This window comes from Equus caballus, chromosome 22, assembly GCF_041296265.1.
Source record: "Equus caballus isolate H_3958 breed thoroughbred chromosome 22, TB-T2T, whole genome shotgun sequence".
NCBI lineage: Eukaryota > Metazoa > Chordata > Mammalia > Perissodactyla > Equidae > Equus > Equus caballus.
Genome location: NC_091705.1, coordinates 28,152,006 through 28,179,693, shown reverse-complemented (window position 1 = coordinate 28,179,693; position 27,688 = coordinate 28,152,006). Strand labels below are relative to the sequence as shown.

The 27,688-nt window shown below is 48.0% G+C and overlaps 1 protein-coding gene and 2 long non-coding RNA genes across 10 annotated transcripts in view; 2 read left to right on the top strand and 1 right to left on the bottom strand.

Moving 5' to 3' along the window:
• Positions 1-24,785, top strand: part of LOC102149307 (uncharacterized) — a 30,749-nt gene extending 5,964 nt beyond the window's left edge. For 2 of the 5 annotated variants that reach the window (XR_001379468.3, XR_011430987.1), the window contains one exon: positions 24,502-24,785. This is a non-coding gene — a long non-coding RNA (uncharacterized lncRNA). Of the gene's footprint in view, positions 1-7,487; positions 7,876-18,152; positions 18,221-18,326; positions 20,584-22,459; positions 22,662-24,501 lie in introns of those variants that run through there. The other 3 variants (XR_011430988.1, XR_011430989.1, XR_001379467.3) reach the window with 3 other exon arrangements.
• Positions 10,574-27,299, bottom strand: TGIF2 (TGFB induced factor homeobox 2). The gene is made up of 3 exons (XM_005604609.4): positions 27,025-27,299; positions 22,660-22,884; positions 10,574-13,305 (listed from the first exon to the last, which is right to left on the bottom strand). The coding sequence occupies exons 2-3, from the start codon at positions 22,849-22,851 to the stop codon at positions 12,784-12,786; spliced, it is 714 nt and encodes a 237-aa protein (XP_005604666.1). The 5' UTR covers positions 22,852-22,884; positions 27,025-27,299; the 3' UTR covers positions 10,574-12,783.
• Positions 27,261-27,688, top strand: part of LOC138915148 (uncharacterized) — a 53,060-nt gene continuing 52,632 nt past the window's right edge. The window contains exon 1 of one of the 4 annotated variants that reach the window (XR_011430983.1): positions 27,261-27,558. This is a non-coding gene — a long non-coding RNA (uncharacterized lncRNA). The remainder of the gene's footprint in view (positions 27,559-27,688) is intronic. The other 3 variants (XR_011430984.1, XR_011430986.1, XR_011430985.1) reach the window with 3 other exon arrangements.

Sequence of the window (27,688 nt, the reverse complement as noted above, 5' to 3'; positions counted from 1 at the left end):
GAGCTAACATCTGCTGCCAATCCCCCTCTTTTTGCTTGGAAGACTGGCCCTGAGCTCACATCCATGCCCATCTTCCTCCACTTTATATGTGGGACGACTACCACAGCATGGCTTGCCAAGTGGCGCCATGTCTGCACCCGCGATCCGAACCGGTGAACCCCGGGCCACTGAAGCGGAATGTGTGCACTTAATCGCTGTGCCACCAGGCTGGCCCCTCACATTGAACTTTAAAGACCTCTTGAGGCCAGGAAAGCCAAGCCAAGGACTTGTCATCAGATTTCACCTCTAATACCTACAGATTTGGGTGGATTCCTCTCTTCTTGAGGTCCCCCAAAATATTTCGAGGTTCCAGGCACCTGCCAGATAAGTGACCTTCATTACTTACCCAGTAAGGTTGCTGGGAACTCTTTATTTGTTTATTTTTTTGTTTTAAGATTTTTTAATTTTTTATTTATTATTTTTTTTCCTTTTTCTCCCCAAAGCCCCCCGGTACATAGTTGTATATTCTTCGTTGTGGGTCCTTCTAGTTGTGCCATGTGGGATGCTGCCTCAGCGTGGTTTGATGAGTGGTGCCGTGTCTGCGCCCAGGATTCGAACCAATGAAACACTGGGCTACCTGCAGCGGAACACGTGAACTTTAACCACTCAGCCACGGGGCCAGCCCCTGGGAACTCTTTAAACATGGTACCAGGCCAATATTTTGAAGAGGCTTTATTCCAGAAAGTCAACCTTTATTTCTCAAAAGCTGTCTTGTCATAGCTGAGTCTGCATGTTTCTCTCAAATATAATGTTCCAGTCAAAGCCTTGGTAATATAACCAGTGTTTCCAATTGTGTTCGTTATAAGGAGAACAGATTCTTATTGAACTTATGTAAATAACAATATTGCCATGAAAATAATACTCACTCACTAAGAATTTCAAAATTCTGGAGGCATCAGGTAGGGAGAAAAAGATAAATGTTTCAATTCTGCTTGCAAAAGTATAATTGAACAAATTGCTGTAAGTCATAGTTAGCATGAGAGAAAAGAGAAAAAGATTTCCTTAAATCTGGAAACAAAACAAAAAATCAAAAAAAATATCAGCAGGGGCCGGCCCCGTGGCCGACTGGTTAAGTTCGTGCACTCCGCTTCGGCAGCCCAGGGTTTTGCTGCTTCGGATCCTGGGTCTGGACATGGCACCACTTCTCAAGCCATGCTGAGGCAGCATCCCACATGCCACAACTAGAAGGACCCACAACTAAAAAAATATATAACTATGTACTGGGGGGATTTGGGGAGAAAAAAAGCAGAAAAAAAAAAAAAGAAGATTGGTAACAGTTGTTAGCTCAGGTGCCAATCTTTAAAAAAAAATCAGCAATATTGCAAACAAGAAGTCATATGAGGGCCAGCCTGGTGGCACAGCAGTAAGTGTGCATGTTCCGCTTCAGTGACCCAGGGTTCGCTGGTTCGGATCCCAGGTGCGGACATGGCACCACTTGGCAAGCCGTGCTGTGGTAGGCATCCCACATATAAAGTAGAGGAAGATGGGCACGGATGTTGGCTCAGGGCCAGCCTTCCTCAGCAAAAAGAGGAGGATTGGCAGCACTTGGCTCAGGGCTAATCTTCCTCAAAAAAAAAAAAAGAAAAGAAAAAAAAAGTCATATAAATTAACATCATCCTCATCAGTTCATTCAGTCCTGTGTAATCGATTCTTGACCTTAGTCTTTTGTTAGCAGTTTCATGAAGTCATCACTTTCTCTGTTAGAGTTCTGTAATTTCTTACCCAGTTCAGTTTTATGATCTGAAAGTTTATCATAAATCTGTATTCTACAGTATCAGAGTCCTTTCTATGAATCTCTCTGAAGATGAAACATGTTTGTAAAAGGAAAAAGCATCAAAGTAAAACAGCAACTATCTGCAAATGACAAAAGACTCAAAAGGGCAATTGACAAAGAAACTTGGCTACTTCTGTGACATACAACACTTCACGATAATCACTAGAATTATGGCTGACCACCAGGACAGATCAGAATTTTAGGAATGTTATATAATTTGCAAACATTTATATCAATGAAATTTATCCATATGATACCACCTAAGAAGGTTTATCATCACTTATTTGACAATGCTTCCCATATAATTTAACATACCCAATAAACCTAATAATTTTAGTATCTTCCCCCTTGTAGAAAGAGACAGCAAATTTCTTTGAGAAGTCTCAGGCACCCTTTGAAAATCCTCAGAGAAATTCTCTTCCTTTTTCCAGGTCAAAAGAAAGACTTTATTCAGGATTTGAATATTTTTTTTGAGAGAGAAGCTTGTCAAAAATATCCAAAGATTTTAAAACACTTGGTCAAATAGGAAACAGTGCTCACTGTGAAACAATGTTTAGTTACCCCTTCAATCAAAGTGACAACAGAAATAGTCAAGGGCAAACAGAGCACTGAAAACAGTCAAAAAACCTTAATAGAGAGACCTCCGTCTTTTGGAACATACGAAATTATCTTAACAAAACAGGTCTCTGTCTTTTAGGTAGACTTACTCAGAATAAATAAAAACCTTCCATAACCTTTTTATCAAGAGCAGACTAAGAGTTTAAGAAAATTATCGCTTTTAAGAGAAAGAAAACCAAATTTTAATTTTTACAACAGCTTACTTTTTATGTTAAAATTTATTTACTTATATTAAATAGAATTTTTAATCTTTACAGACTTTGGTGAAAACTGAAAACTAAGCAATTATGAACTGTCTTTTACATTAGCATTCTGTGGCTTAGCAAATTTATACTTTTTACAATTTCTAGAAACATGCTATTTCATAGTACAATCTTAATAAAAATACAAGACATGTTTACTTAAAGACCCAAACATCTTTTAGTTTCTCTGTAATAAGCCAAAAGTAGATAAACTTGGACTTGTTTAACAATAATCTTTCAGTGACCTAGCTACTTAGTGAATTTTTATAATTTAATTTCTCCTAACAAAATTTCAAAGTTTCAAGTTACCAGAAAGATTTTGGAAGTTATCTTAAATATATATGCCATAACATGTAATTATTTTCAAAAGTTCACCCAACACTTTTATCTTTTTACATCTATTTAGTTTACTCGTTCCCAATAATTATTTAGATTGCCTACAAAACCTCATGAGACATTAGACAAAATCAGTTATCATTCTGAGCTATTATTTTGCTGACAAGTTTGTAATAGGGATAACAAGGGCTTATTTGACTAGTAAACCTAGGCTGTATGTCTGCATCATATGCGGTGCTGATAACTCTGAAAACATGTCCATTTTAATTAAACAGCAAACTTAAATAAGCTTTCAGTTACCAAGGATTAATTTATATCATGTTAACTTAAAAGCTATTTGGGTAAATTTTTATTACATTTAGAATTTATGTTAGCACTTACTTTTAGCCAATTGAATAGAGCTCTTTAGAAATTATACCATCCAGAGGTAAAATATCACACATATGTAACATACATGTAGATAAACATAAAGTCCCCACATCTTTTGTTTTAAAATTACTGCCGTGAATCAGGTACAGTAATGACATTAGTTATGAATCCAAATTTTGTTTTGAGCCTTTTTACTAATATTTGTGGAGAAGACACTCAAGATGGTGTTTGGCGAGGGACTCTTATTTTTTTTCCTTTTTGCTTTTTTTTTCTTTCAGTCTTAGGAATTAGTGATGGTCTAGATAACAGTTCCTGGAGAGGGGAGATGATAATCCTTTTTGAGATAAAGGAACTAGGTGGAATCTGAACTGCCTCTAGAGCTGCTTTTCCAGTCTCACGAGGAATTTTTTAAGGACAGTTACTTTTGATTTCTCAGAAATTGGGTTGTAACTCAAATGACATTATAGGTTGATCTACCTGTCCAACCACATCATAAAGACGGCAGAGAAACCACTCAAGTTTTCTCCAAGATGGAGTTTCTGGGGCATAACCTCTCCAATTGAAAGTGTTTCCAGTTAGTTAAAATGTACCTGAGGGGTGAGTCTCAGGGGATGCCTGGGGCATTCCCCATGGTGGTAAAGCACCGTCAGTGTCCAACTGACAGTGGGCCAGAGAAGAGTGCAGAACCTGACTGCGGGTGTCAACATAGTTATAAGATTTAGTCAAGTCCCACTCAGCCCAGGCACTTAGTCCCTGAGCCAGCACAAGGCAAGCCAGGGAGGCAAGAGGCAAAGCCCTGGAGTGGGCCAGGGGCCAGGGCTCTTAACCCCAGAGTTGAGAGTTAAGTCCCTGGCAGAAAGTTTTTTCAAGTTTTTGATTTTACAGAAGGTCCAGGTTCTGCTCAGGTCCAGCTTGAACTTAACCTCGACTTGGTGACAGCAGAGGAGGTGATGAACAAAACAGACAAAGAAGGGAAAGAGGTGGTCAGGCCTCGCCCTCATGGCCTCTTCCCAAGGGTTATTAAGAAAAGGGTCACACAAACAACAGTTCCCGTGCAGGACAGTTTAGGGAATAACTTAGGGATCTCCTGTCCCCATAGCTGACTCAGTAGGTGCCTAAAATACTCAACAGGTTTTTGACAGGAGACAAAACAGGGTTCCAAAGAGCTCCCATGGGTGGGACACAGACTCTCTGAAACCAGCCAGAGGAGAGCTCCCTGGAACTCGGACTCTCTGAGGCCAGAGGCTGTAGCCTTGTCAGTCAAATGGCTGACCCAGAGGGCAACCTGGAATCACTCAGGTGCCCAAAGAGATTAACAGAAACCAGAAACCAGGACCGCCAAGAGAGGGCAGCTAACTCACTTGGGGTTGCCAGGGTGATCAGGCCCGGAACTAGACGAGAGCTCCCAGGGGTGGAATGTGGTCTCTGAAACCAGCCAAAGGAGAGCTCCCTGGGATGGAACACGCACTCTCTGAGGCCAAAAAAACAGATTGTCAGGCTAGTGACTGACCCAGGGGCTCATGGTGCCCCTGAAACCAGAAGAGAGAAGATTCTCCTGAAGAGGATGAGAGAGAGAGAGATTAGGAAAAGAGGGAGACTTTAAGAAAGTTGGTTGGACTGGAGGGTGTTGGCTCCCAGGCCTTGACCTGACTTACCGAACGCTGGAGTCCAAAGTGGTTCGACTGCGGCCACTTATATCCACATCCCGGCAGCTAGGCCCGTCTGGCGCTGGCCTGTCCAATCTTTAACCAAGACTCAAGAAAGTCCCATCCTGTCCCTTTGGGGTTGCCAGAATGTTACTGGGACTTTGGGTTCTTATTGTCCCCTAGGATGGAAATCAAGAGACAACAAATGGGAATAGGAAAGTAAAAGTTTATTAGCTTGTGCACAGGAGAGGCACAAGGGAGCCTGTGTGGAAAGGAAGGGGGCAGGTGAATGGCTCGTTGGGGAGCAGGATTGTGGAGCTTTTGTTAGGCAAAGGCTGGGGAGGAGTGCCTTGTCAGAGCATGTAGAGGTGAGGTTGTGCTTGCGCTTGTGCTGTTGTTCAACATGCCACCACATGCATTGCATGTATCGGTAGTATGCTAGCTCTCCACCCCTGGTTGTGATTTTTTTTTTTTTTTGAGGAAGATTAGCCCTGAGCTAACTACTGTTAGTCCTCCTCTTTGCTGAGGAAGCCTGGCCCTGAGCTAACATTGTGCCCATCTTCCTCTACTTTATATGTGGGACGCCTACCACAGCATGGCGTGCCAAGCGGTGCCATGTCCACACCTGGGATCTGAACCGGCGAACCCTGGGCCGCCAAGAAGTTGAACGTGCGAACTTAATCGCCGCGCCACCGGGCTGGCCCCTGGGTGTGATTTTTAGTACAGTAGTGGGGCTAGGGTCACCTTCAGTGGACTCCTGGGTGCTAGGGTGGCTGTGTAAGCCAAGGAGAGTCCAGAGGCTGTGGAATGTGGAACTTAGTGGTCTCTATCTGATTCTCCTAGCTTGCGGATTGGTTAGGGGCCTTACCTTGTTAGGCCAGGGGCCTTGTAGATGGCCCTGTCTTGTTAGGCTGGTTCTTGTCTCAATGAGAATTTTAGGTGGAATTTTTCTATTCTGAAAAAAAAAGTCATTGGGATTTTGATAGAGCAGATTGCTTCGGTAGTACTGATATCTTAATAATATAAAGTCTTCCAGGCCCTGAACATGAGATGTCTTTCGGTTTATTTGTATCTTTAATTTCATTCAGCGATATTTTGTGGTTTTCAATGTATAAGTCTTTCACCTCCTTGGTTGTTAATTCGTAAGTATTTTATCCTTTTTGATGCTATTGTAAATGGAATTGTTTTCTCAATTTCCTTTTCGGATTGTTCATTGTTAGTGCATAGAAACACAACTGATTTTTATGTACTGATTTTGTATCCTGAAACTTTGCTGAATCCTTTTGTTAGTTCAGCATTTCTTTTGTGGAATCTTTAGGGCTTTCTATATATACAATCATATCATCCGCAAACAGAGATAACTTTATTTCTTCCAAAAAAGGTTAATTCTTTTTTTGTACTATATTGTGTCATATTGTATTGTAAAGCTCTGATCTTAACTCTGAGATTCATTAAGTTTGTGTTTACATGGGAGGAGAGGAGGGTGTCACAGAAAGTTATAATTGAAGGGTCCTCAGATTCTGCAGTCCGGCACAAGCTCACACAGCAAGTTAGAGGTTCAATAGGCGTTTGAAACCTGATCTGTGTTCCTCCTCTTAGCTTCTTTGAGCAGACAAAGCCAAGCTGGGAGCCAGGGTGGAGAGCCTTTGCCTAGAAGCTATTTATGGGACTGCGACTGGTTCCCTTTCTGCTTTCACCCAAGGCTTTCCTTATCTTAGGAAGTGGGGAATCTGGCTGAATCCCAGTGCATCCATCTGGTTAAAATAAACATCCCGGGTGGTCTAAGATGGAAAAGAACTTGATGAAGAGTCAGATTTGGAAGTGAGAAACAGATTTGGAAGTAGGACACAGTTTGCCTTTGTGAGGCTGGGGCTTTTTAGCACCAGTTAAACACATGATCTCAGCCTTGGGGCTGGGTGTGCCCTCCCAGCGGAGTCCTGTCTGCCACTGCCGGTTGCTTGTAGTAGGGTTTGGAGAGGAAGGTGTGCACTGAGGGGTAAGATTGCGGCCCCAGACATAGATGGACTCACAGAAATCAGGAGGCCTGGGGAGAAAAGCCGTGAACTGTGGAAGGAGCACCTGCTGTGAAGTGGAGGTCTGGGTTTGTCTCCTAGGTCGTCTTTTCTTTTTGCCTACAGTAACTGTTTTACTAGCACTTATTGAGACCTTACTAGCTGCCAACTTTGCTGACTGTTTTACACACATTTGTTTTCCTCCAAAAGCTGACGGGGCTCTTAACCACTATACGGAACTCCTCTTTTTTTATCTTTATTTTAAAGTTTTCTACAGTGAATGTGGATTACTTATGTATTTAAATGACAATCTCAGAAAGGCTACACTTGACTTTCAGGCCACCATAGACTCCTGGGAGGCAGTGGGAAGTCAAATGGTTCAGGGCAGACTACTTGGTGGTACCCTTCTTCCTCTCATCTTGTAACCTTTTTTTTTTTTTTTTTGAGGAAGATTAGCCCTGAGCTAACTACTGCCAGTCCTCCTCTTTTTGCTGAGGAAGTCTGGCCCTGAGCTAACATCCATGCCCATCTTCCTCTACTTTATATGTGGGACACCTGCCACAGCGTGGCGTGCCAAGCAGTGCCACGTCCGCACCCGGGATCCAAACCAGCGAACCGCGGGCCGCTGAGAAGTGGAACGTGCGAACTTAACCACTGTTAACCGGGCTGGCCCCTCATCTTGTAACTTTGAAAGATGATGTGCTGTCTTCACCACTCAGCAGTTTCCTGGAGATAAGTCAGTGTCCTGAATATAAATGATCAGGTCCCTGGAGCAATAGCATGAGAATCTCCTGTGGCAACAGTAAAGAGTGCAGATTTGTGGACTGTCTTGAGGTGAGGTCTGTGAATTTGCATATTTGTAAGCTCTCATAATGATCTTGATGCATATTAAGTCTTGAGAACTATTTCTCTGGGTAGTTAGTCCCAGTTCTGCCACTTAAAAGCTGTGTGGTATGGGGCAAGTTATTTCAACAGTTCTGTTTTAATCTCAGCCCTGGGTGAGAGGCCAGATAACAACAATAGATAATAACAGTAACATATGGATTATCCCTTATTTATTTATTTTTGCTGAGGAAGATTCACCCTAACATCTATGCCAGTCTTCCTGTTTTGTTTATGGGTTGTTGCCACAGCATGGCCACCGCCATGAACCCCGGGCAGCTGAAGTGAAGTGCACCAAACTTAACCACTAGGCCACAGGGCTAACCCCATGGATTATCCTTTTTCATTCTTGTAAGAGGTGAATATTGGGGCTGGCCCCATGGCGTAGTGGTTAAGTTCCACATGCTCTGTTTTGGTGGCCTAGGTTCACAGGTTTGGATCCCTGGCATGGACCTACACCACTCATCAGCCATGCTGTGGCAGCATCCCACATACAAAACAGAGGAAGATTGGCACAGATGTTAGCTCAGGGCGAATCTTCCTCAACAACAACAAAAATAAAATAAAATAAATGAAAACATTCTAAAAAAAAGGTGAATATTACTATTCCCATTTTACTGATGAGGAAACTGAGTGGTGAATTGACTTGTCAATGGTAATTGACAGCTAATTAAGTGACAGCCAGAATATGAACCCAGGCTTAGCTCCTAGAGAAGTGCTTTGGAAACTAGTGACATTGGGAGCAGTGATGATGATTATTTCCACACCCCCTGAGTTCTAGAACTTAATCACTACAGCTCTAGTGGCTAATATAGCAAGGTCACAGCCATAGTGAGGTCATAGCCACACTGAGGCAGACTTGGCTCCTGCCCTCTGGGAGCTTTCACATGAGCAGCTTCCAATCTAGAGTGTACTTTTTAAATCCAGAGTTCTGAGTAACCCCCCTAGAGATTTTTATTAATGGGGTCAAGTTGGGGAAAAGTTTCCCAGTGGGGTCTGTGAGGCTTGGGGTCCATGGAGAAATTACCACACTTTGAAACACAGTAGAAAGGATCCTTTGATCACCAGTCTAAAGGCATACCCACCCCCATCAGAACTTTTTTTTTTTCCTTTTTTACTACTTGATACAGGGTCTAAGTTTACATCGATCCCAAGGACTTGAAGCATCATCATGATCCCCTTGTTAAGAATAGAGGTGTAAAGAGGGGGTCAGGTAATACGTAGCCAACCCAACAGCAGGTACTCAAGACCAGGGAGCAGAAATGCAGTTAAAAGCTATTTCCTAAATGAGACCCTTCCAGGAAAGGTAGATGTCCTTAGATAACATTCCTAGCTTAGAGAAGGGCCCTAGCCACACTATCCCTGTCAGCTTTTATTAGTTAGAGTGCTTGCTCACTCCAGGGATCATTAGTTTGAAGCTTGATGAAGACACTTTTAGTTTCAGTTCTTTGAAAAGTATTTGTAAGAAGCCATCTCTCCTGAGGCAGTCAAACCATCCAAATCACTTCCCCTTTTAGGGGAATATTCATATTCATTTTCCCGATGTAAAGTATTATTTTGAAGAGCCCTTCCAGCATGTTCTTGTTCTGTCAAGTCCCAGGACCAAGTGTCCAGTTTGAGGGATACTGACAGAGGGAAGTGGGGAAACCAGGAGCTTGGATTTGGGGCTCTTTAATCTGGATAGCTCGATTGGGGAGACTCCGTCTCCAATTCCTAAAGGAGGGTGTCCCGTGGGAGAGATTCTGTATCCGCCATCCAGGTATATTGGGGAGAAATCAGGAGGAAGCCAGTTTGGTTTAGTAGACGAAACTTCTCATGCTTAGCCTAAGCCATGTGAGACAGCTGGATGCCAATAGGTGGTGAACTGCCCATCACTAGTTCGAATAAGGGCTGGGTAGACCTCAGGGTGACCTTCAAGCAAGACGGACTTGAATTCATTTCCTAGCTCCAGTGGCTGTGTAAGTTCAGGCAAGTAACTTAAATCTCCAGCTTCTTTACCTATGAGAAGGGCATCTCACTTGTTTTATGAGCGTGAGCGTGTGCGTGTGTATGTACGAAAATTAAAGGATAATGAACATTGCGTCGGCCCAGGCACATAGCAAGACTCCCTGTTTACTGTTGCAGACCTTGATTTTGCACTGTTTGGCCTGCAATTACAAGGTATACTCATTTCATTATGACAGAAATGCAACCCACAGCTAGCAAAAAGGGGAATTTACTAGCTTACATAATAGGAAGTCCAGAAGTGATACTGGTTTCACACATGACTAGAGCATCCATCTCATCTCTGCTTCTTTCTGTGCTGGCTTCATATTGCAGTCATGTTCTTTCTTCATTAGGAGATGGGGAGGACAAAGTGGCCAGCTCCCTTAAGTTCCCTCACCACTTAGCAACCCCAAAACTTGACTGTTGCTCCCAGGGGAGATTGGTCCAGCTTGGGATGCATATGTCCCCTGCACAGTGATGAATGGGTTATGGAACCGGGTTGAGGCCAAGGAAATAAGGATGCAGGGTACACAGCTCTTACAGGTGGCTACTAGAGGGAAAGTGAAAAAGGTAAGGCAGAGTAAGAACTCAGCAATTGCCCTGTCTCCAGATTGGGCCCAGGGTCACAGTGGATCAGTCTGGTTCTGCTTTAAAACAAAACAAAACAAAAACCAAAAACAACTTTATTTGACAAAAGACAAAAACAAGTTATTTACAGTAGTTTTTTGCTCAAAGAATTCAACGGGGTAACTGTGCTTCTCCTCCAGGTTCGCCTCACAACTAAACCAAGTAGAGGCTGCCCCACCCCCAGCCTCCCCATCTTGCACAAGGGGGGAATGCCAACCAGAATTCAGCAGCATGGCTCTCTCACCCCTCACCACCTCCACTGCTTAGTGCACTGTGGGAAGGAAAAGTCCCACCCCAGCCCAATACACTTCCAGAATCCCCTGCTACAAGCATCTTGCAACAGTCACACCAGACCTGGGCTCAGACATGGGTTGGGTGGAAGAAGCTGGGCAAATAGCAGCTTCAACTAACCTTGAAGCTGCCATGTTTATTCTTCCCCAGCTGGGCCTCAGGAGGGTGAGGATCCCTGATCCCCCTGGGGCATGCAAGGAGCAGGCAGGGGAGGCAGAAGAGGGAGCCTAGGAAACTTGCTTACTCACAGAAAACAAAGCTCCCTCTCCTTAAATAACCAATCCCTGCTCCCACAGCAATGGATGGGCCAAGCCACTCAGAAGTGGGGGAGCCTCCCTGAAGGCTGCAGGGATCATTCCAGAAAGGACAGAGCATATGTTGCTGCCTTTCTCCTGGCCAGGCCCACCCAAGTCAGCCAACACCCAGGAACTCTCCCCCATGTGCCTGACTTGGCAACTTCAGGAAACTACAGGCTGGGGCTCCTGACCTGTCTTTTGGCCCAGTAACAATCTTATTCAGAACAAAAATATTTCAGCTAATAATAACCTAGGATTAGTGTTTCTTAGGATATATAAAGATGGGGTATATTGCTGTTGAATGCTGTCAGCAATGAAACAGCAAAATAAAAAATGGGGAGGAGGGAGGAGAATAAGATCAACTGTGATCTTTTCACTGTGAAGTTCAGGGCAGGAGCCTTTGCAACTCATTTAAAGAAAGGTGCAACACAAAGGCGCTCACTGCGACCCCAGCCTCCTCTGAAGGCAGTTCCTCAGGCAGCTGGGGCTTCTATTCCCTGCTTCCTCCAGGAATAGTTTCCTGCCACCATCGTGGGAAAAGCTGCCTGTCTGAGTCAGCTAAAAGGGCTTCCTGACCAGTAGATGGCTCACTTCTCTCCAAGTAGGAGTTTCTGGGAGCTTCTGACATTCTGGCCCCACTGATCCAAGTTCCTAAAGGAATTCAAAACTCAGGCTGCAGGGCAAATCTTTCAAGGATAAAGAGGGGGGAAATATTAAAGAGAAATAAAAAACCCCACTGCCTCAGTCTAGCTTACTTCCCCCACCCCCCCAAAATACAGTAAAAACAAAAATAAAAACAAACACCTCTCTGGTTTTATCATCCTTCTCTGCTCTGCGCCTAGAAGGTTTGGTCAGATTCTCTGTTGGACCCTCACTCTGGTTGTGGCTTTATCCCCTTCTGTGCCTGATGCAGAAAAGTCAAAGCCCATAAAAGTTTTTTTCTGCTTTTTTTTTGTAAACCAAACCAAGAATAAAACAACCATTTGGAATTTTGCAGATTTTGCTGGTCCCCAAAATAAAAATATTCCTTCCTTGTCAAACAGTCACCAACTGCAGTGGCGGATCATTCCCAGTTCATGATACTCCAGCACGCAGCACACTCTGATTCCCCACACCTCGGCTAACTACTCCCATTAATGTAGACCACAGCAAAAAGGGAAAAATAAACACAAAGTTTAGTGAAAACCTAAACATTCAACTGGAGTCGGTTCTGTTACATCTGCTGGATTCTTTTCTTTTGTTCACACTTATGAACTTGGAATGTCCACACCTGGCTTAACAAAAAGAGGCCCAGCTCAGGGGCAACTTGGACCCAGCATAGGTCTGAACTTGGCAGGTTTCCTGTGCCCAGCCCAGGAAAACGGGCTGGAACGAAGGGGTCCTGGGGATTCTCTGGAGAAGCAGCAGCAGCAGCACCATGCCTGTCTCCGAAATCTCTTGGTCTCATCACTGAGGACGCCTGGAGAAACGGCAGAGTCAGCAGAGGAGAGGTCCCCATCACAGTGCAGTGACACCAGCTGGCGTCTTCCTGCTGAAGACCTCTGAACAGAGGAGATGATCCTGATGTTTGGCAGTGATCCAAAGAAAACCCTCTGTATGAAGGGGAACCAAAACGGAAACCCAGGACAGCTGGCTCGAGCCTCGAGCACCCCTGTTGGCAGATGCCTACTTGGGGTTTTCAGAGACTAAGGGGATGGGAGTGTGCAGTAACGGGGGCGACGGGTCCTGCTGCTTCTGAAGCTCCATCTCAGCAGCCCTTTGTAGCGCCACCTCCACCAGCAGCTGGAAGCTGCTGAAGTCCTCCTTGTCCTGCTCTGGGGGTGTGGGCGGTGGCGTGTTGAAGAGTCCACCTGTGGGGCTTCCAGCTTCAGCCCTGGTCAGCAGGGTGAGTGTGCTGCCAGGGGTAACCAGGGGCTTGGAGGGCTCCAGCTCCCCTTGTGGGAAGGGGGCTGCTGGCTTTTCCCCTTGGCCTGAGTGGAGTGGCACGGAGCACACAGACAAGGAGAGCACATTGGTGGGGGCTGGTACAGACACAGCCAGCACCGAGGGGCTGCTGCCACGGGGGAGGGCCACATCTGAGGCCTTACCCCCGCGGCGGGAAATGGTGAATTGGTTGGGGTCTTTGCCATCCTTCCGAAGCATGTCTGGGAGAAGCCGCCGCCGGGCGTTGATGAACCAGTTACATATCTGGAATGAATATGAGAGACTGGTCAGTTCACGCAATCAAAACCAGCTATGAAGTGCCTATGTTTCAGGCTCCAGGAACACAGCAGCAAATGCCACAGACAATCCCCGCCCTCAGGTTCATGTTGGGAAGAGAGGGTTAAAGAAGAAATCATACAAATGAATATAAAATTGCAACTGTGATTCAGCCAGTGAAGGGAAGGTACGGTGGTGCTGTTGGAGACCATAATGGGAAGAGCTAATCTAGCCTCTGTGGACTGAGAGTAGTAGTCTCTGAGGAAATGGCTGGTAAGTTGTGATCTGAAGGATAAGCGGTAGTACAGGTGGGAGGCGGGAAGGGAGAACTGGATTTAGAGGGATCAACTTCTGAAAAGACCCTGTGTCGGGTGGCAGCAGAGTGCCTATGAGGAACTCAGAGAAGACAGGCCTGTATGGCTGGTGCTCAGAGTGGTAACTAGAGGTTACCTCTTATGGTGGGGATTTGGTTCTTTATTCTAAGGGCAACAGGGAGCCATAGGAGGGTTTTAAGCAAAAGAGGGACTTGCTATGTGGAGAACAGAGTAGAAGCAGGGAGAAAGGTTAGTAGTTCAAATTACGTTAAGGGAAGTGATGAGATGATGACGAATGTTCGATCTGTTTGGGAAACTGGAAATGACAGGACCTGGTGTCCAACTGGATATGGGTGAATGAAAGAGGAGGGGATACTGCCAAGGATGATTCACTCCTAAGTGTCTAAAGCAGAGTCTTGCTGTGGACCAGAGAAAGAGCCACAAAGACACCAAGTTACTGTCAGAAGAAAAAATTCTTTCCAAGCAAAACCACAACCAGTGGCTCCAGCTGAATGTGCATTCAATCAACATCCTTAAGTCTCCCCCCCGCCACATGCTGCTGAGAAAGCTACCATTAACCTTAACCCCATTCTTGTCTAGCTGATTGTTTAAATCAATTTTTTTAGACCTATGCGTGAGGCACAAAATTTCTCACTGTTAAGTGGTATGCTGCAAAGCCAAGACATATCTAGCACCCTGTCCCGTATCTGTCTGGACTCTCTTTAACAGTCTCCAGTTTCATGGCCCTCCAATCCAGCCTCTTCACTGGTTGTCACTTCTCTTTCTAAAATGCAGTGACTGTTACTCCTGTTCTAGGAACCTGCCATTTGACTCCTACTGCCTTCAGGATCCAGTCCAGATTCCTGAGCCTGGGTGCTAAAACCCTCGCGTATCTTTCCAGCCCTTTTATTCTTCAGCATGTGAAATTGCTCAGTAGCCCTCATTCAGGCCCTATTCTTTTTTTCCCCCCCAATAGCTCCATGCCTTTTATACATCACATTCCTTCTTTCTGGAATGCTCTCTTCTCCATCTGGAGAATGCCTACTCCTCTAAGTCTTGGCTGACCAAAGATATTAGAGAGAGGGCCAGAGCAGAGGAATGGATTCAAAACGTATCTCTATTCAACTACGGCTGGCGTAGGGCCTAGCAGTTTCTTTTCATACGTGCATGAATGACACCATCAGGGTCGATAACTGTTCAGGAAGAGTGTGAATAGTTTCTGCACACCTGAGAGCAGCAGGCACCTAATCGTGGCATCATTCTTGACTATCTAAAAGATCAACCAGTTATACCCTCTTTCCTCTCATTTACTCCTAAGATGTGGAGTAGACCAGGAGATGTGGCAAGATGGAGCCTATAGTAGCTCACCTGGGCATTACTTAAATATAGTTATGGATTAGACTAGAAAACAGTTTGTTAGCTGCATGGCTGGTGTAAACTCATAAATACAAAACGTGTTTTAAAAATTGTCTTAAACAGGCAAATATAACCCCCTAGCATTTTTTCCAAGTCCTTCTCCCTCTTGCCCTCCACTGGAGGGGCCACCATAAGGGAAAAGCTGCCTAATCACTTTCTTGCCAACTCAGAAGAAGCAGAAAAGATACATTAGAAACTGTGGGTGTGTGGGGGGTGTGGCCTAGTAGATAGCCACACATCTAGGCATCTTTTTGGGAGCTTTCACTGAGAAGAGCTTACCAATAGCTGCTATTTACTGAGCAACGTACATCTACACAATTTTCTTCTAATAGTTACCTCAGCCTTAAGAGTTTGATCAATTCCCATTTTACTAAAGAACGTACTTAAAGCTCAGTCTGGAGAAGTCAGGCAGGATTCCACCTCCAGCCAGGGATGCCCAAGCCTGGGCCTTTGGATCTGGAGGAGAGTCCCTTCTCTCTGAATCTTTCTCTCAGGCTGTCACAGGGCCCCAGAGCCCAGCTTATTTTATTCACTAGAACAGTCAAGTTAGAACTTCTCACTTTCCTGTTGATCTCCCTTTCAAAGATTCAGGAGCTCACTCAAATAATATTTATTGAGCGCTTACTATGTGCCAGGCCCAGTTCTTGGTGTTGGGGATGCCTCTGTGAAGTAAACAGACATACACTCTGCCCTGTGGAGCTTACAGTCCATCTAGTTGTGGAGACTGGCAATGAAGAAATACGGTGCCTAGCCACCAGTACATGCCAGGAAGGAAACAGACAGGAATAAAAGGGTAGCAAATAAAGGTAAGATAGTCTTCCGTAGATAAGGGGTCTGGGAAGGGTGAAACCTAAAGGATAAGAAAGAGCCAGTGATACAGAAAGCTGAGGGAAGAATGTTCTAGACAGAGGCAACAGTGAATACCAAGGTCCTGAGGCAGGACAGGGTTTGGTTTAAGGAAGTGACAGAAGCAGGCAGGACTGATCCCACTAGGCTAGAACACCAGGGTAAACCACTAAAGGGCCTAAATAGGCCCTTTGACCTAAATTTCACACTCTAGGTCCTGCTAGTCCTATCTCTTCTCTCCTTAGTTTATCAACAGGTACTTACGGAGCATGTGTCAGCTGCTGTAGCTGGAAGAAAAAACAGGAACTCCCTCCCTATCCCCTCTCGTGTGCTGGGATGTTAGGAACTGAGTGGGCTGCAGCAATGCCTAACATTCCTCTAATGTTTGCTGGATGGATCAAAGGCCTGGCTCTCCTTAGGGCTCCCCGTACCAGTTTCTTCCCCTACCCATTATCTTTCTTGACTCATATGCAGGCAAGCCCTTGGGTACCATCTTCCCGTGGACTTTGTCTGTCTGCCTCTACCCAGCCAAAGGGATAGCCACCTATGACAGGAGCTGGCCTGGCTCCTGACCCAGCAGGCTGCAAATGTACTCACTCCATAGGTGACCTGAGGACAACACTAGACCCTTGGCCCTGTCAGGCTGGGAAAACTCCTGGGCAGGGCAGAGCCACAGCTTTTTTGTGATCCTCTCCCTCTCTATTCCAGCCTGAAAGGACCCTGCCCCTGGGTTCTCATTTGCCCCTCTTTACCTATATGGTCCTCCTAGTGCAACTGAGCGCACACACAAAAGCCCGCATCAACAGACACTGGCTGAGCTGAACCCTGGCTAGAGCTGCAGGGAGGCCCCAAGGAGAGGTAAGGCTGAACAGCTTGGGTGAAACGAATGAAGGGAGCTAATTTAGCATCTCTGATACCAGGTATCATGTCGGCTATCTCACCTGCATTATGTTTAATCTGCATACAAGCCTAGAAGGTAGTGAGCAGTGTCCCCAAAGTACTAAAGAGGGGACAGGAACTCGAAGAGATAAAAGAACCTCCCCAGAGTAACACAGCTACCAAGTGCAGAGCTGGGACTCAAACCCATGTCTCCTGGCTCCAGGGCCCCTACTGCTGTTCTTACTGTGCTTTGCTCTGTCTTACCAAACAGAGGAACAGAACGGGGAGCTGAATCATCATCATCATAATCCTAAAAGCAAACACTTGTTAAACACAAAACATAGCAGGTGCTGTTCTAAACATTTCCCATCTAATTACTCATTTAGTCTTCAACAGCCTATCAGACGGGTTCTGTGATGATCTCCATTTTATCCGTTGAACTGCTGAAGAAACAGAGGCCCTGATCAGAGGGGTTCAGTAGCTTGCTCAAGGTCACAAGTGCAAAGGCTGGGCTCTGATCCAGATAGCCTGGTTCTAGGCAACCACCACTGCCAGGTGAAAAGACTGAAGAGTCAGCCTGAGGCCTTTTCTCCTTGGTCAGATGCTTCCATCTCCACAGTTGCCTCCTCAGCCACCTGTGCTGCAGGAGAGCACTGCACCTCTCTACCTCACCCCTGCATGCAGAGGAAATGGTCGGGTCACAGTAACCTGGGGCAAGCGAAGTAGGGACAAGTGTTTTTGTTGAGAAAGCAGTCTCTGGGACTGAGCCTGGGCATTTTCTAGCAGCTGTGTGGGCATTCAGCCCCTCACTGCACCTCCCATTTTGGCTTATAATTCAGAGAAGAGAACAGGAGAAAAACACCCCCCACACACAAGCATACTCCCCCACATGCTCACCCTGGTCCACAGAAAACTTGGCAGCCTGTCTATTTTGTCTTCTCATCCGATAGAAATGCACAGCTGAGGGGGGTCAGGCAAAGGCAGGAGGCCTGAATGCACCGCCAGTGCCAGCTGTGACAACGGGCTATCGGGATTTTCTGTAGCTCCTTCCAGCTGTCCGACCCATGCCTAAGTCAGAAAAAGAGCACGTGACGTGCCCCCACTGAAGGTCCTTGGGGAGGTGGTAGGGAAAATGCCAAGGTGAATTCTGTGATTGATATGGCAAAACACAGGCTGGATGCCTGAAAGCCTGTCTCTACTATAAAACTGGGCCCTATCTGAAAGGCTGCTGTCCTGCCAGTATTTTTTTATCAGTAGCTGAGATGAAGGACAAGGGAGGAATCAAATATGAGTGGGAGGGGCACCAGGAAGCTGAGGAAGGCCACGAGGATGGAGCATCTGAAGAAGGCGACAAGTGCTTTAATTTTCATGTCTTTTCAGCTGTGAGAGACAGAAGCAAAAGAGGGGAGAGAAGTGAAGATGTGGAGAGACCTTTCCCAAACATCATGGTACCTCCATTTGTGTTGTGACCACCCATATCCAGGTGCTCTTAAAGGCAGCTGGCTGTATTAGAATCACCTTGAGGGTAATTTTAAAACATATCTTTTTCTTCAGCTTTTCTAGATCCGATGAGGACGGGGGACAGAGTCAGGAATGTGTTTTTGAACAAGCTCCCCAGAGTTCTGCTGCCCAGGCTTAGGAACCAATGTTTTAACCTGCTGGTTTGACTTGTCCTGGTAGGTCGAACCTTTATTTAAGCAAAAAAACTTACACAGAAGCTCAAAAAATATATACACACAGATGAAGGTGGGGAGACAGAGGATGCCAGTGCGAAGAAGTGGGAGGCAGCTAGCTTTGAAGCCAGAGTAAGGAGAGCAGCTTCCATCGATAAAGCGTCACTGAGGACTAGGCCAGCCCACGCCACACAGCAGGCCACAACTTCTGCACCAGGCTCCTTTCCTGCCTTATGCTCCACACCAGAGGGACTGCTGCCCCTCACCTCCACACTCCTTCGAGTCCGTCAGGACTCCATTCAAATACAGCTTCCCCAGAGAAGCCTTTCCTAACCACCAGGGCAGCTCAGCTGACACCACACTGGTAATGAATTACGTTGAATTCTTAGACTTTTAAATAATGTCTCCCCTCCCCCTGGGGGCTACCCGAAAGCAGGGACAGTGCCTGTTTGACAGCTGTGTTTCCAGCACACAGCAGTGGGCCTGGCATAAGTGTACCCCCAATCACTAATACAGAGTCAGGAATGAGGCCTGAACCTCCCTGCCACGCTCACCTTCCCTCCCCAAGAGGCAGCCCCTTAGGACAGTCAGAAACCACAGCAATAACTGGGCTTAAAGGGTGTCACAGGAACCTGTGAAAATCCTTCACAAAGGACTTTTTTTTTTGGTCTGACCCTCCCAACTGCCTAGCCCCGGGCAAGTACCAGCAAACCAGTTAGTTAAATGACTCATTGACTTGCTAATGAGATCGCTCCGGGGTGGGTTAAAGGAGACAAAAAGAGAGATGTCTCCAAGGAGAGAAAAAACAAGCTTGGCAAAAGTTGATGCTTGTCAAGCCAGGTGATTGGTACAGGGGTGCATTATAATATGCTCTTTTGTGGATATTTGCAAATTTCTTAATAAACAGTGAAATTTTAAAAATTAGATATGGGAAAAAGAAGTGCCTCAAGGGACTTAAGCCAACTTTTCCAGATTGAGGAGCCACTACATTTCCTTACTTCTGAATTCCTGACTGTTGACATTTCCAAGTTTATCTTCATATCCTGTCACTTTGACGACAATTATTTTCTGAGCACCTACCAGATACAAGGCACTGAGCTAAACATGTAGGATATAGTGATAAATAAGACCAGGCCTCTGGAGCTTAGTGTGTCCTAAAAAGCAATTCTAGGCAAGTGTCCAAAGGCTGGCCCAGTCCAGGTGCTGTGGAGCACACAGCTCCTCTAAGGGTTGGGAGTCTCCCTGGTCAGGGGTGGGGGCAAAGTAGTCTGGGGTAAACATCAGTGTGGCAGCAATGGGGGGGCCAGGGATGAGGCCCACTATGCAGATAGGGACAGGTGATGTTGTTGGGTTGGCAGGAGCCATCAAAGGGTTTTCAGTAGGGCAGTGACAAGTGATCAATGATAGGTTGGACTGTGGTAGGAAAGAAGCCATATTCCAGAAATACTTAAGGAGTAAATGTATAGGAATTGCTGACTGACCAAACGAGCTGAGAAGGGCTTATCTAGGGGAAACTCCCAGAAAGGGAAGGAGCCAGCTTGGCAAAGTTATCACTTATCAATAAGGAAATCTGAGGTGCCTGTGAGACCTCCAAACAGAGGTGTATGGCTGGGACCGTTTGAGGTTCGTGGTACAGTTTCCATCAAGGAGTGCCAGATGGTCCCCACTGCTCCTTAACTCTCAGCATGACTCTAGAGCAGGGTAGCCACCGCTGGAATCCCACTCACCAGGAGATGCTGGGATCCAGCAGCTAATCCTCACCCCAGACCTATATTTCTCTAAGTGGGAGCTGGGGATATGTCGTCCTAGGGGTCCATTAGTTCTCCACAAGAATGTTTTGGCTTTGTGTTTCTATTTTGATGGGGAGTAGGAGTACCGTGGCCTTTGGAAACCCAGACCTGCTCAACTCTGGAGTCAGTGCCTCTGTCAGCTTACTTGCCACAGCTCTGTCAGCAGACACCATCCACCACTTTATATTAATGTGGTTATATGGAATCTCATTGGTTTTACATTTATTTAACTTTGGAAAGCTGCTTGGTTATTTTATAGTTGTGTATAAGAGCAAAAGCAAGAAGTTTTAAACCCAGTTTTCTGGTTGTACGTGCTTAAGTGATGTGATAATAAAAATGACTCAAGTCAACATGTTGGGGGGGGGTCCATGAAAAATGTTTTCTTTAAAAGGAGTTGGTACATTACTCAGATTTGAGAAACTGTGTCCCTGACAATAAAGCAATTTCAATACAGTGTGACAAGTGATTTGACACACTTGTATGAGCACAGGTATGAGGCATACTGGGAATACATAGCAGTGGCCTCAAACCTAGGCGGGAAGAGCCAGAGAATGCTTTCATGAGAAAATGCTTAAACAGACTGAGCCAGGTTCAGAAAGGTCAGAATAAGCCAAAGGAGAAGGCCTAGAGGCCTAAGAGTTCAAGGGCTCCAGGGACAGGAACAACTGAGAGATGAGTAAGCTCCTAAGAGTGTGGACTCTATCCTGAGGACAGTGGGGTCTGTGGAGTGTGTGACACAATCAGATTTGCACTTTTGTGTCCAAGAGAATGTACTGAAGGAACAAGGCTGGAGGCAGGAAGATCAGCAAAGCAGCTAAGTAATCCTGACTTTCAGGCTCCAGCCTCTGGCCTGTGTTCTACATCCTGTGAGTTCAAGTCCACCTCTTCTGGGAGGCCTTTTGAGGCTCCAGGCTGGCTCAGAAGCCCTGCCCTGGTTTTCTGCTGACTTCTGTCCCAGCTGTGATCATTTTTTGCAAACATCAGTGGCCAGGTCTTCCCTTGCTCCCCATCCCAGACTATATACTCCTTGAGGGTAGGAATGTGTCTAGTTCCTCTCTGAGATCCCAACTCTGTCCAGCATAGAGCTGGGCATAGTTGGGTATTTGGCAGTACACTGTGAGATGACAGGCACTGCTAGACACTTGGGCTCAGTCCAAGACCTATGATGTAGAAGACATGAGGGTGAAAAGGAGAGGAGAAGCACAAACTCTGTGCCAAACACCTCACAGTGAGCCTTGAATTCTTCTTCTCAGTTCCTCCTCCTTACAAGCTATGAAAGTGGTACAACCATCTCAGTTTTCCAGATGAAGACACATGAGGCTCAGAGAGGAGGCAGTGACTGGCCAAGGTCCAGGCTTCCTCTTGTGGAGAAGATGGGATCTGAGTCAGGGTCTGTAACTCTAGAGCCTTTGTCGTAGACAGACTCCGATTAACCACTGCCCAGTGAGTATAAAGTCAGGTGACAGGAGTTCTGAGGGCTGAATACTCACCATGAGGCTTCACAGGAGGGACGAGAGCTGGGAAGATGTGGGAGGCTCCAAGTGAGGTCAGGGAAGGAGGGAAGGACAGTACCACGGATTCAAGTAACGGGCTAGAAAACTACAGAGGTGGAAAGGGAGCAGTGGGGGCCATTGGGGTGGGAGGTGGGTCTTTGCTAGGCTGAGGGCCTGCTCTGTGTCTCCCAGGTAGGTGCAGCCAAACTGGAGGCAAGGCAGTGGAAGTCCAGGGTGTCCTGCCTCAGCACCATGAAAGCAGAACCAGAACAGCCGCAGGTGGGCAGTCAGGCAATTCAGAGGAGATAATAACCTTGCACTCTGACACAAAGTGGCTCACACGATCTTCTGAGTGTGCTCATGTGCATGGTTTACAAAGCACCTTCATACCCAGTTCTGAATCTGTTCCTCACAACGGTTCAGTCACACAGGGGGGATTCTAACCCCCACTTTACAGATGGGGAAATCAAGATGTGGTCCCCAGCTGCTATGTGGCAGAACTGGGTTTTGAACCCAGAACTGTGACTTTTGCCTTTTGCTTGACTGTGACTCTGACTCATTTTTTAACCATGCTGCAGATCACCAGCTGCCCCCTGCAACCAAGTCACTATCCAAGCACTGCTCTGGGTCTGGGGGCCAATTCCCAGACACCCAATGCCTTCTCACCTTCCCACTGCCTCCAATGTTAATGATGGCACCTGGACATTACTAACAATTCTTTCCCTCTTCAGAATGCTCCAAAATCTGAAATCTAGCTGCAATGATTTCACACCACTGTCTTCCCTGGAGGCAGGGAGAGTAGATGTTCTCATCTGACCCAAGAAGAAACTGAGACGCAGAGAGGAGAAGTGACTGCCCAAGGCCACACAGTGAGTCAGTGCCAGGGCTGGGATAGGACTGGAACCCAGGCCTCCTGCTACCCGCTCCTTACCTGCAGCACTGACAGGTTGGTCTGTCCAGAAAGGCTCAGCTTCTCCTGCTCTGAGGGGTAGGCGTTGTAGCGGTGCAAGTAGAGCCAGTCCCGGAGGATCTTCACTGACTCCTTGGGCAGGTTCCCTCTTCGCTTCCTCTTGCCTGCCAGAGAGAGGAGGCCTTCATCCTCGCCCAGATCGCTGTCTGACATGGTGTCTAGGGGCTAGGCTGGATCTTGGCAAGCCTGGAACAAGTGGCAGAGGGGATGGGGACATTATTACCATGCACTGCCTCTCACCCTTTTCCTAGTCTCCAAACACACCATCACTAGAGCCTGGGATGCCAGAAATGGGGGAATCGCAATTCAGAGTCTCAGGCCACACAGCCTAAGCAAGCAAGAAGGGATGAGTCCAAAATGCCTCCATTTCATGGGGCCGGTAGATGACTACTGAAATGGCAGCTCATTAATAAGCTGTACCAGACTAGAAATAATTACAGCTACCACTGATGTCTCTTTTCCCTGCTCTGTATTGAGCACTTTACATTTAATATCTCATTCAATCCTCACAAATCCCTTTAAGAGAGACACTACTATTATCATCGTTTTATAGATGAGAAAACCAAGGCCCAGGGAGATCAGGAAAGCCGCCCAAGATACTGTGACTGTTAAACAGAGTTACCATGTGACCCAGTAATTTCACTCCTAGGTATATCTACCCAAGACAAATGAAAACCTATGTCCACACAAAACCTTGTACACAAATGTTTATAGGAACATCATTCATAGCAGCCAAAAGGTGGAAATAACCCAAGCCTCTATCAACAGATGTATGGATAAACAAAATGTGCAGTATTATTTGGCCACAAAAAGGAATGAAGTCCTGGGCTGGCCCAGTGGCACAGTGGTTAAGTTCACACACTCCGCTTCAGTGGCCCGGGATTTGTGGGTTTGGATCCCGGGCGTGGACCTCATCAAGCCATGCTCAGGCGGCATCCTACATACAAAATAGAGGAAGTTGGCACAGATGTAAGCTCAGGGCCAATCTTCCTCACCAAAAGAAAGAAAGAAAAAAAAAGGACTGAAGTCCTGTATGCTACAATGTGTATGAACCTTGAAAATATTACACTAAGTGAAAGAAGCACGTCACAAAAATCACATATGATTCCATTTTTTATGAAATGTCCAGAATGGGCTAGAGGGGGATAGAAGGGTGATACCTAAAGGGTATGGAGTTTCTTTTTGAGGTGATAAAAATGTCCTGTAGGGCCAGGCCCGATTGCCTAGTGGTTAAGTTCTGTATGCTCCGCTTTGGCGGCCCAGGTTTAGTTCCGCAGCGTGGACCTATACCACTCTATTAGTGGCCATGCTGTGCTGGTGGCTCATATCCTAAAAATAGAGTAAGATTAGTGTGGATGTTGGCTCAGGGTGAATCTTCTTTAGCAAAAAAAAAAAAGTCCTATAATTGACTGTGCTGATAGTCAATTGTGATAGTCAATAGCATAGCTGTGAATAAACTAAAAACCACTGATTTGTTTGCTTTAAATGGGTAAGATGTATGGTATGTGATTTATATCTCAATAAAGCTGTTATGGAAAAAAAAAAAAACCTCACCTCCGGGATATGGTATAGACGAAGCCTTTGGACCAAGGTAATGTGCTCCTCCCAACCCCTGCCCCCGATTTGATACCATCTTTCTCCCAGGTCTCCCAAGACCCAGTGAGAAGTCTGGAAAATCTGTCAATCACCATGGTCCTACAGTAATCCACGTAATATTTACTGTGTACCTAGTGTGTGCCCTACAGAGAGAGTGTTGAGTCATCCCTACTGGTTGTATCTCAGACATTCTTCTTTGTCATCTAGCCCCTGGCCTGGTCCCAGAATCAACTCCTCAAAAACCCAGATAACGGGGCTGGCCCCGTGGCCGAGTGGTTAAGTTTGTGCGCTCTGCTGCAGGCGGCCCAGTGTTTCGTTGGTTCGAATCCTGGGCGCGGACATGGCACTGCTCATCTAAACCACGCTGAGGCAGCGTCTCACATGCCACAACTAGAAGGACTCACAACGAAGAATATACAACTATGTACCGGGGGGCTTTGGGGAGAAAAAGGAAAAAATAAAATCTTTAAAAAAAAAACAAAAGAAAGAAAGTGGAAGAAGATTGTATTTGATGGCAAGGCAGAAAAGCCTTGTTTAAAAACAAAAACAAAAACCCAGATAAGTGAACAAGCCTGGGCTCTGGGCCCTCCAATTTGGCTGTGTGACCATGGACAAGTGTCCTTCCCTCTCTGGATTTGAGCCCCCTCTTCACCTGTCAAATGAAGGAAGGTTGTCCCTAGACAACCCAACTCAGTTGCTCATCCCCCTGACAAACTTCTTGTTCACACATGCCTAAGAGATTTACATTTTAAAACCAAAAGTTCTAGGCCAAGCTGATGCCAGGATCTCAAGGCTCCTCCCTCCTCAGCCTTTTAACAGCTCCCCAGCAGGCTGGGCCAACAGACTCTGGCATCTCCCAGGTTTTGTTTCCTCGACTTGGGCCAGAGCCCAGATATCTGGCTGGCTAGGCCAGGCTTTCGAGGGAAGGGTCTACCCTCCCAGCCAGGCCACCTGGAGGTGAGAGAGGCATTGGTTAGAGGTGCCACTCAGCACCAAGAGCTGCTTTCTGAGGTCAGGCTTCTGAGGTTTCGCTGGCCGGGACAGTGGGGAGCTGGGCTCAGGGATGCAGCCCTGGCAGGCTGTGAGTTTACTCAAGGTTATCTGTACAAATTCCACCCTGGCCACCAGCCAAGGCCTAGTCTGCAGAGTTACAGGGGTGGCCCGTGGAGATGACTCCTCAGTCTATACAGGCTTCTCTCTCCACCATGGTGTCCTACCGCAGTCCGCTACAAACCCCGGAGGTTTCCCACATACACACCCCACACTCACACCTGGCAACTTTCTAACAGCACTCAGATAACTGGTACTAACCCATCGCTCCGCCCTTGGAACTCCCAAGATTTTCACCGACAGATACAGCGCACACAGTTTACAAAGCCCACGTCTAGCACCAACAACTGGTACCCACGCAACCGGCCCAATTCCTGGATATATGCCCACCCACGAACTCCAACCGACCCGCCCACCCGCGACCTCTCACACTGGGAAAACTCCAGACGTCATCACCCCAGCGATGAGTTCTCACCCTAACTGGCCTGTGGCAGCACCCTCTCGACACAACACCCGGTGTACCCTCCTACACACTCCACGACGCCGACCTGCAGCCACTCCAGCACGAACTTTCTGACAACTCCCCCAGCTCGGCCCGACACTCCCCCGGGCGGCGCACTCGCGCTGCATTCCCAACAGTTCACACAAAGCGCGCAGCCTCCCCCGCGGCCCAGACCGAGTCGGAGCACATGGCTCCCGGGGCGGCAGGGAGTCGGCCTGCGCTCGGGGCGCCTGCACCCCTCAGCCCCTCACCCCACGTTAGACTCGGCGCTCCAGCTCCCCCGCGGGCCCGCAATCCCGGGGAGGCGGGGGCTCTGGAAGAAAGAAGACTCACGTGTCTGTCCCGGGGCAGGAAAAAGTTTAGTTCCCACCCCCTTCCCCCGCCGCTCGGCGCTGGCTGACTCTTCGGGGCGCGGGGCCGGCCGAGCCTGCGCGCTCGGCTTTGTGCTCCGAACTCGGCCCGGAGGGGGAGGGGAGGGGGCTGGGCTCCCACCTCCGCACCGCCCCCCCACCCCCAGCCCAGCGCCCAGACTCCATGTTGGCCGCCCCCTGCCCCAGAGACTGCGCGCTGCCTCCGCCGGAGGCCCGGCTCAGCTCGGCCCGCCCGAGGGTCCCGGCGCGCACAAACTTTCTTCGGGTCGCCGGCCCCACGCGCCCCGCTTCCTTGGCCCGCCTGGGAGTGACAGATGCCTCAGAGACAGACTTTCCTTTGTTCCAAAGGAAAGGGGAACTCGCGCGGGCTCCCCAGCCCTGGGCTCTTCCCGCGGCCCCCACCCGCAGCTGTCACTCTCAGCGGTCCCCCTCCCCGGCTCGGCCGCGGCGGGGGCGGGGGGGCTGCCGGCGGTTAGCAACGTGCACTTTTGAAACCAAACAAACCCACCCCTCGCGCGCTCAACCCAGCCGGGGGCAGGGGCGGCCCTCTCCCGGGGTGGGATCCTGGAGAGCTGAGCCCCCCAAGAGGGCCCCGAGCGAGCTTCCTCTCGGGGGGTGGGACAGCCCCCTCAGCCGCTCCCCAGCACACGGGAGTCGGGACTCACAAACACAATCGAGCTCACTACACCCACAATCGCACGCGCCAGGACGACGCCCCCTCCCCCGCCCGGCCAAGAAAAAGAAACTTTCCAAGTTGTCCGCGCGCCCCCCGCCCCCATCTGTCCCCCGCCTGCGCCCCGCACTGACTTTTCCGAGCGACTTTTCCGTCCTCGCGGCCTCGGGCTCGGTCCGGGGCGTCCTGGCAGGGGGCGGGGGGCGCCGGGGGAGCGCGCCGCGTACCTGCCGGGCCTGACACTCGGCCTGACAGCTCGCGGCTGGAAAGCACCTCGCGGCCTGACGTCAGATCCCCTCTCCTCCCCCCGCGCTCCTCGCCCTCCCCCACCCGCCCGGAGGGAGAAAACAAACTTTGTGCGGAGCGCGACGAGCTACGCCCACCCCCCGCGGGGCGGGCCGACGGCGGCGAGGGGCTTCGCCCCGCCCACCGCGCCCGGAGGGGGCGGGGTCGGGAGGGCACCTTCTTCCTGCGCCCACCCCCACCCTCAGGAATGCCACATGGCCTCGGAGAGGAGCGGTGGGGACCACGGCTCGGGAGAGTCGGCTCGGGGGCAGGAAGTGGTCCGCGCGTCCTTTCGGAGAGCGCTTCCGGAGCGCCTACTGTGTGCTCCACGCTGGGGGTGGGGGCCGTGACCCTGAGGAGAAGTAATGCAAATCCTGACGTCCGTAAGTCCCCTCCCTGTGCCGGGTCTCCCGCCCGCGCTGTGATTGTTCCCATTGCCCCGAGAGGAAACTGAGGCCCCGGGGTTCACGCCCCGCTGGTCGGGACCGGGCTCTGAAGGGGACTCCTGTTCTG

Bases quoted from the DNA above. Each gene is read 5' to 3' on its own strand.
- TGIF2 (XM_005604609.4), bottom strand. From the start codon at position 22,851: ATGTCAGACAGCGATCTGGGCGAGGATGAAGGCCTCCTCTCTCTGGCA. The intron at 13,306-22,659 runs GTAAGGAGCGGG...TATTCATTCCAG, and splicing joins CCAACCTGTCAGTGCTGCAG to ATATGTAACTGGTTCATCAA.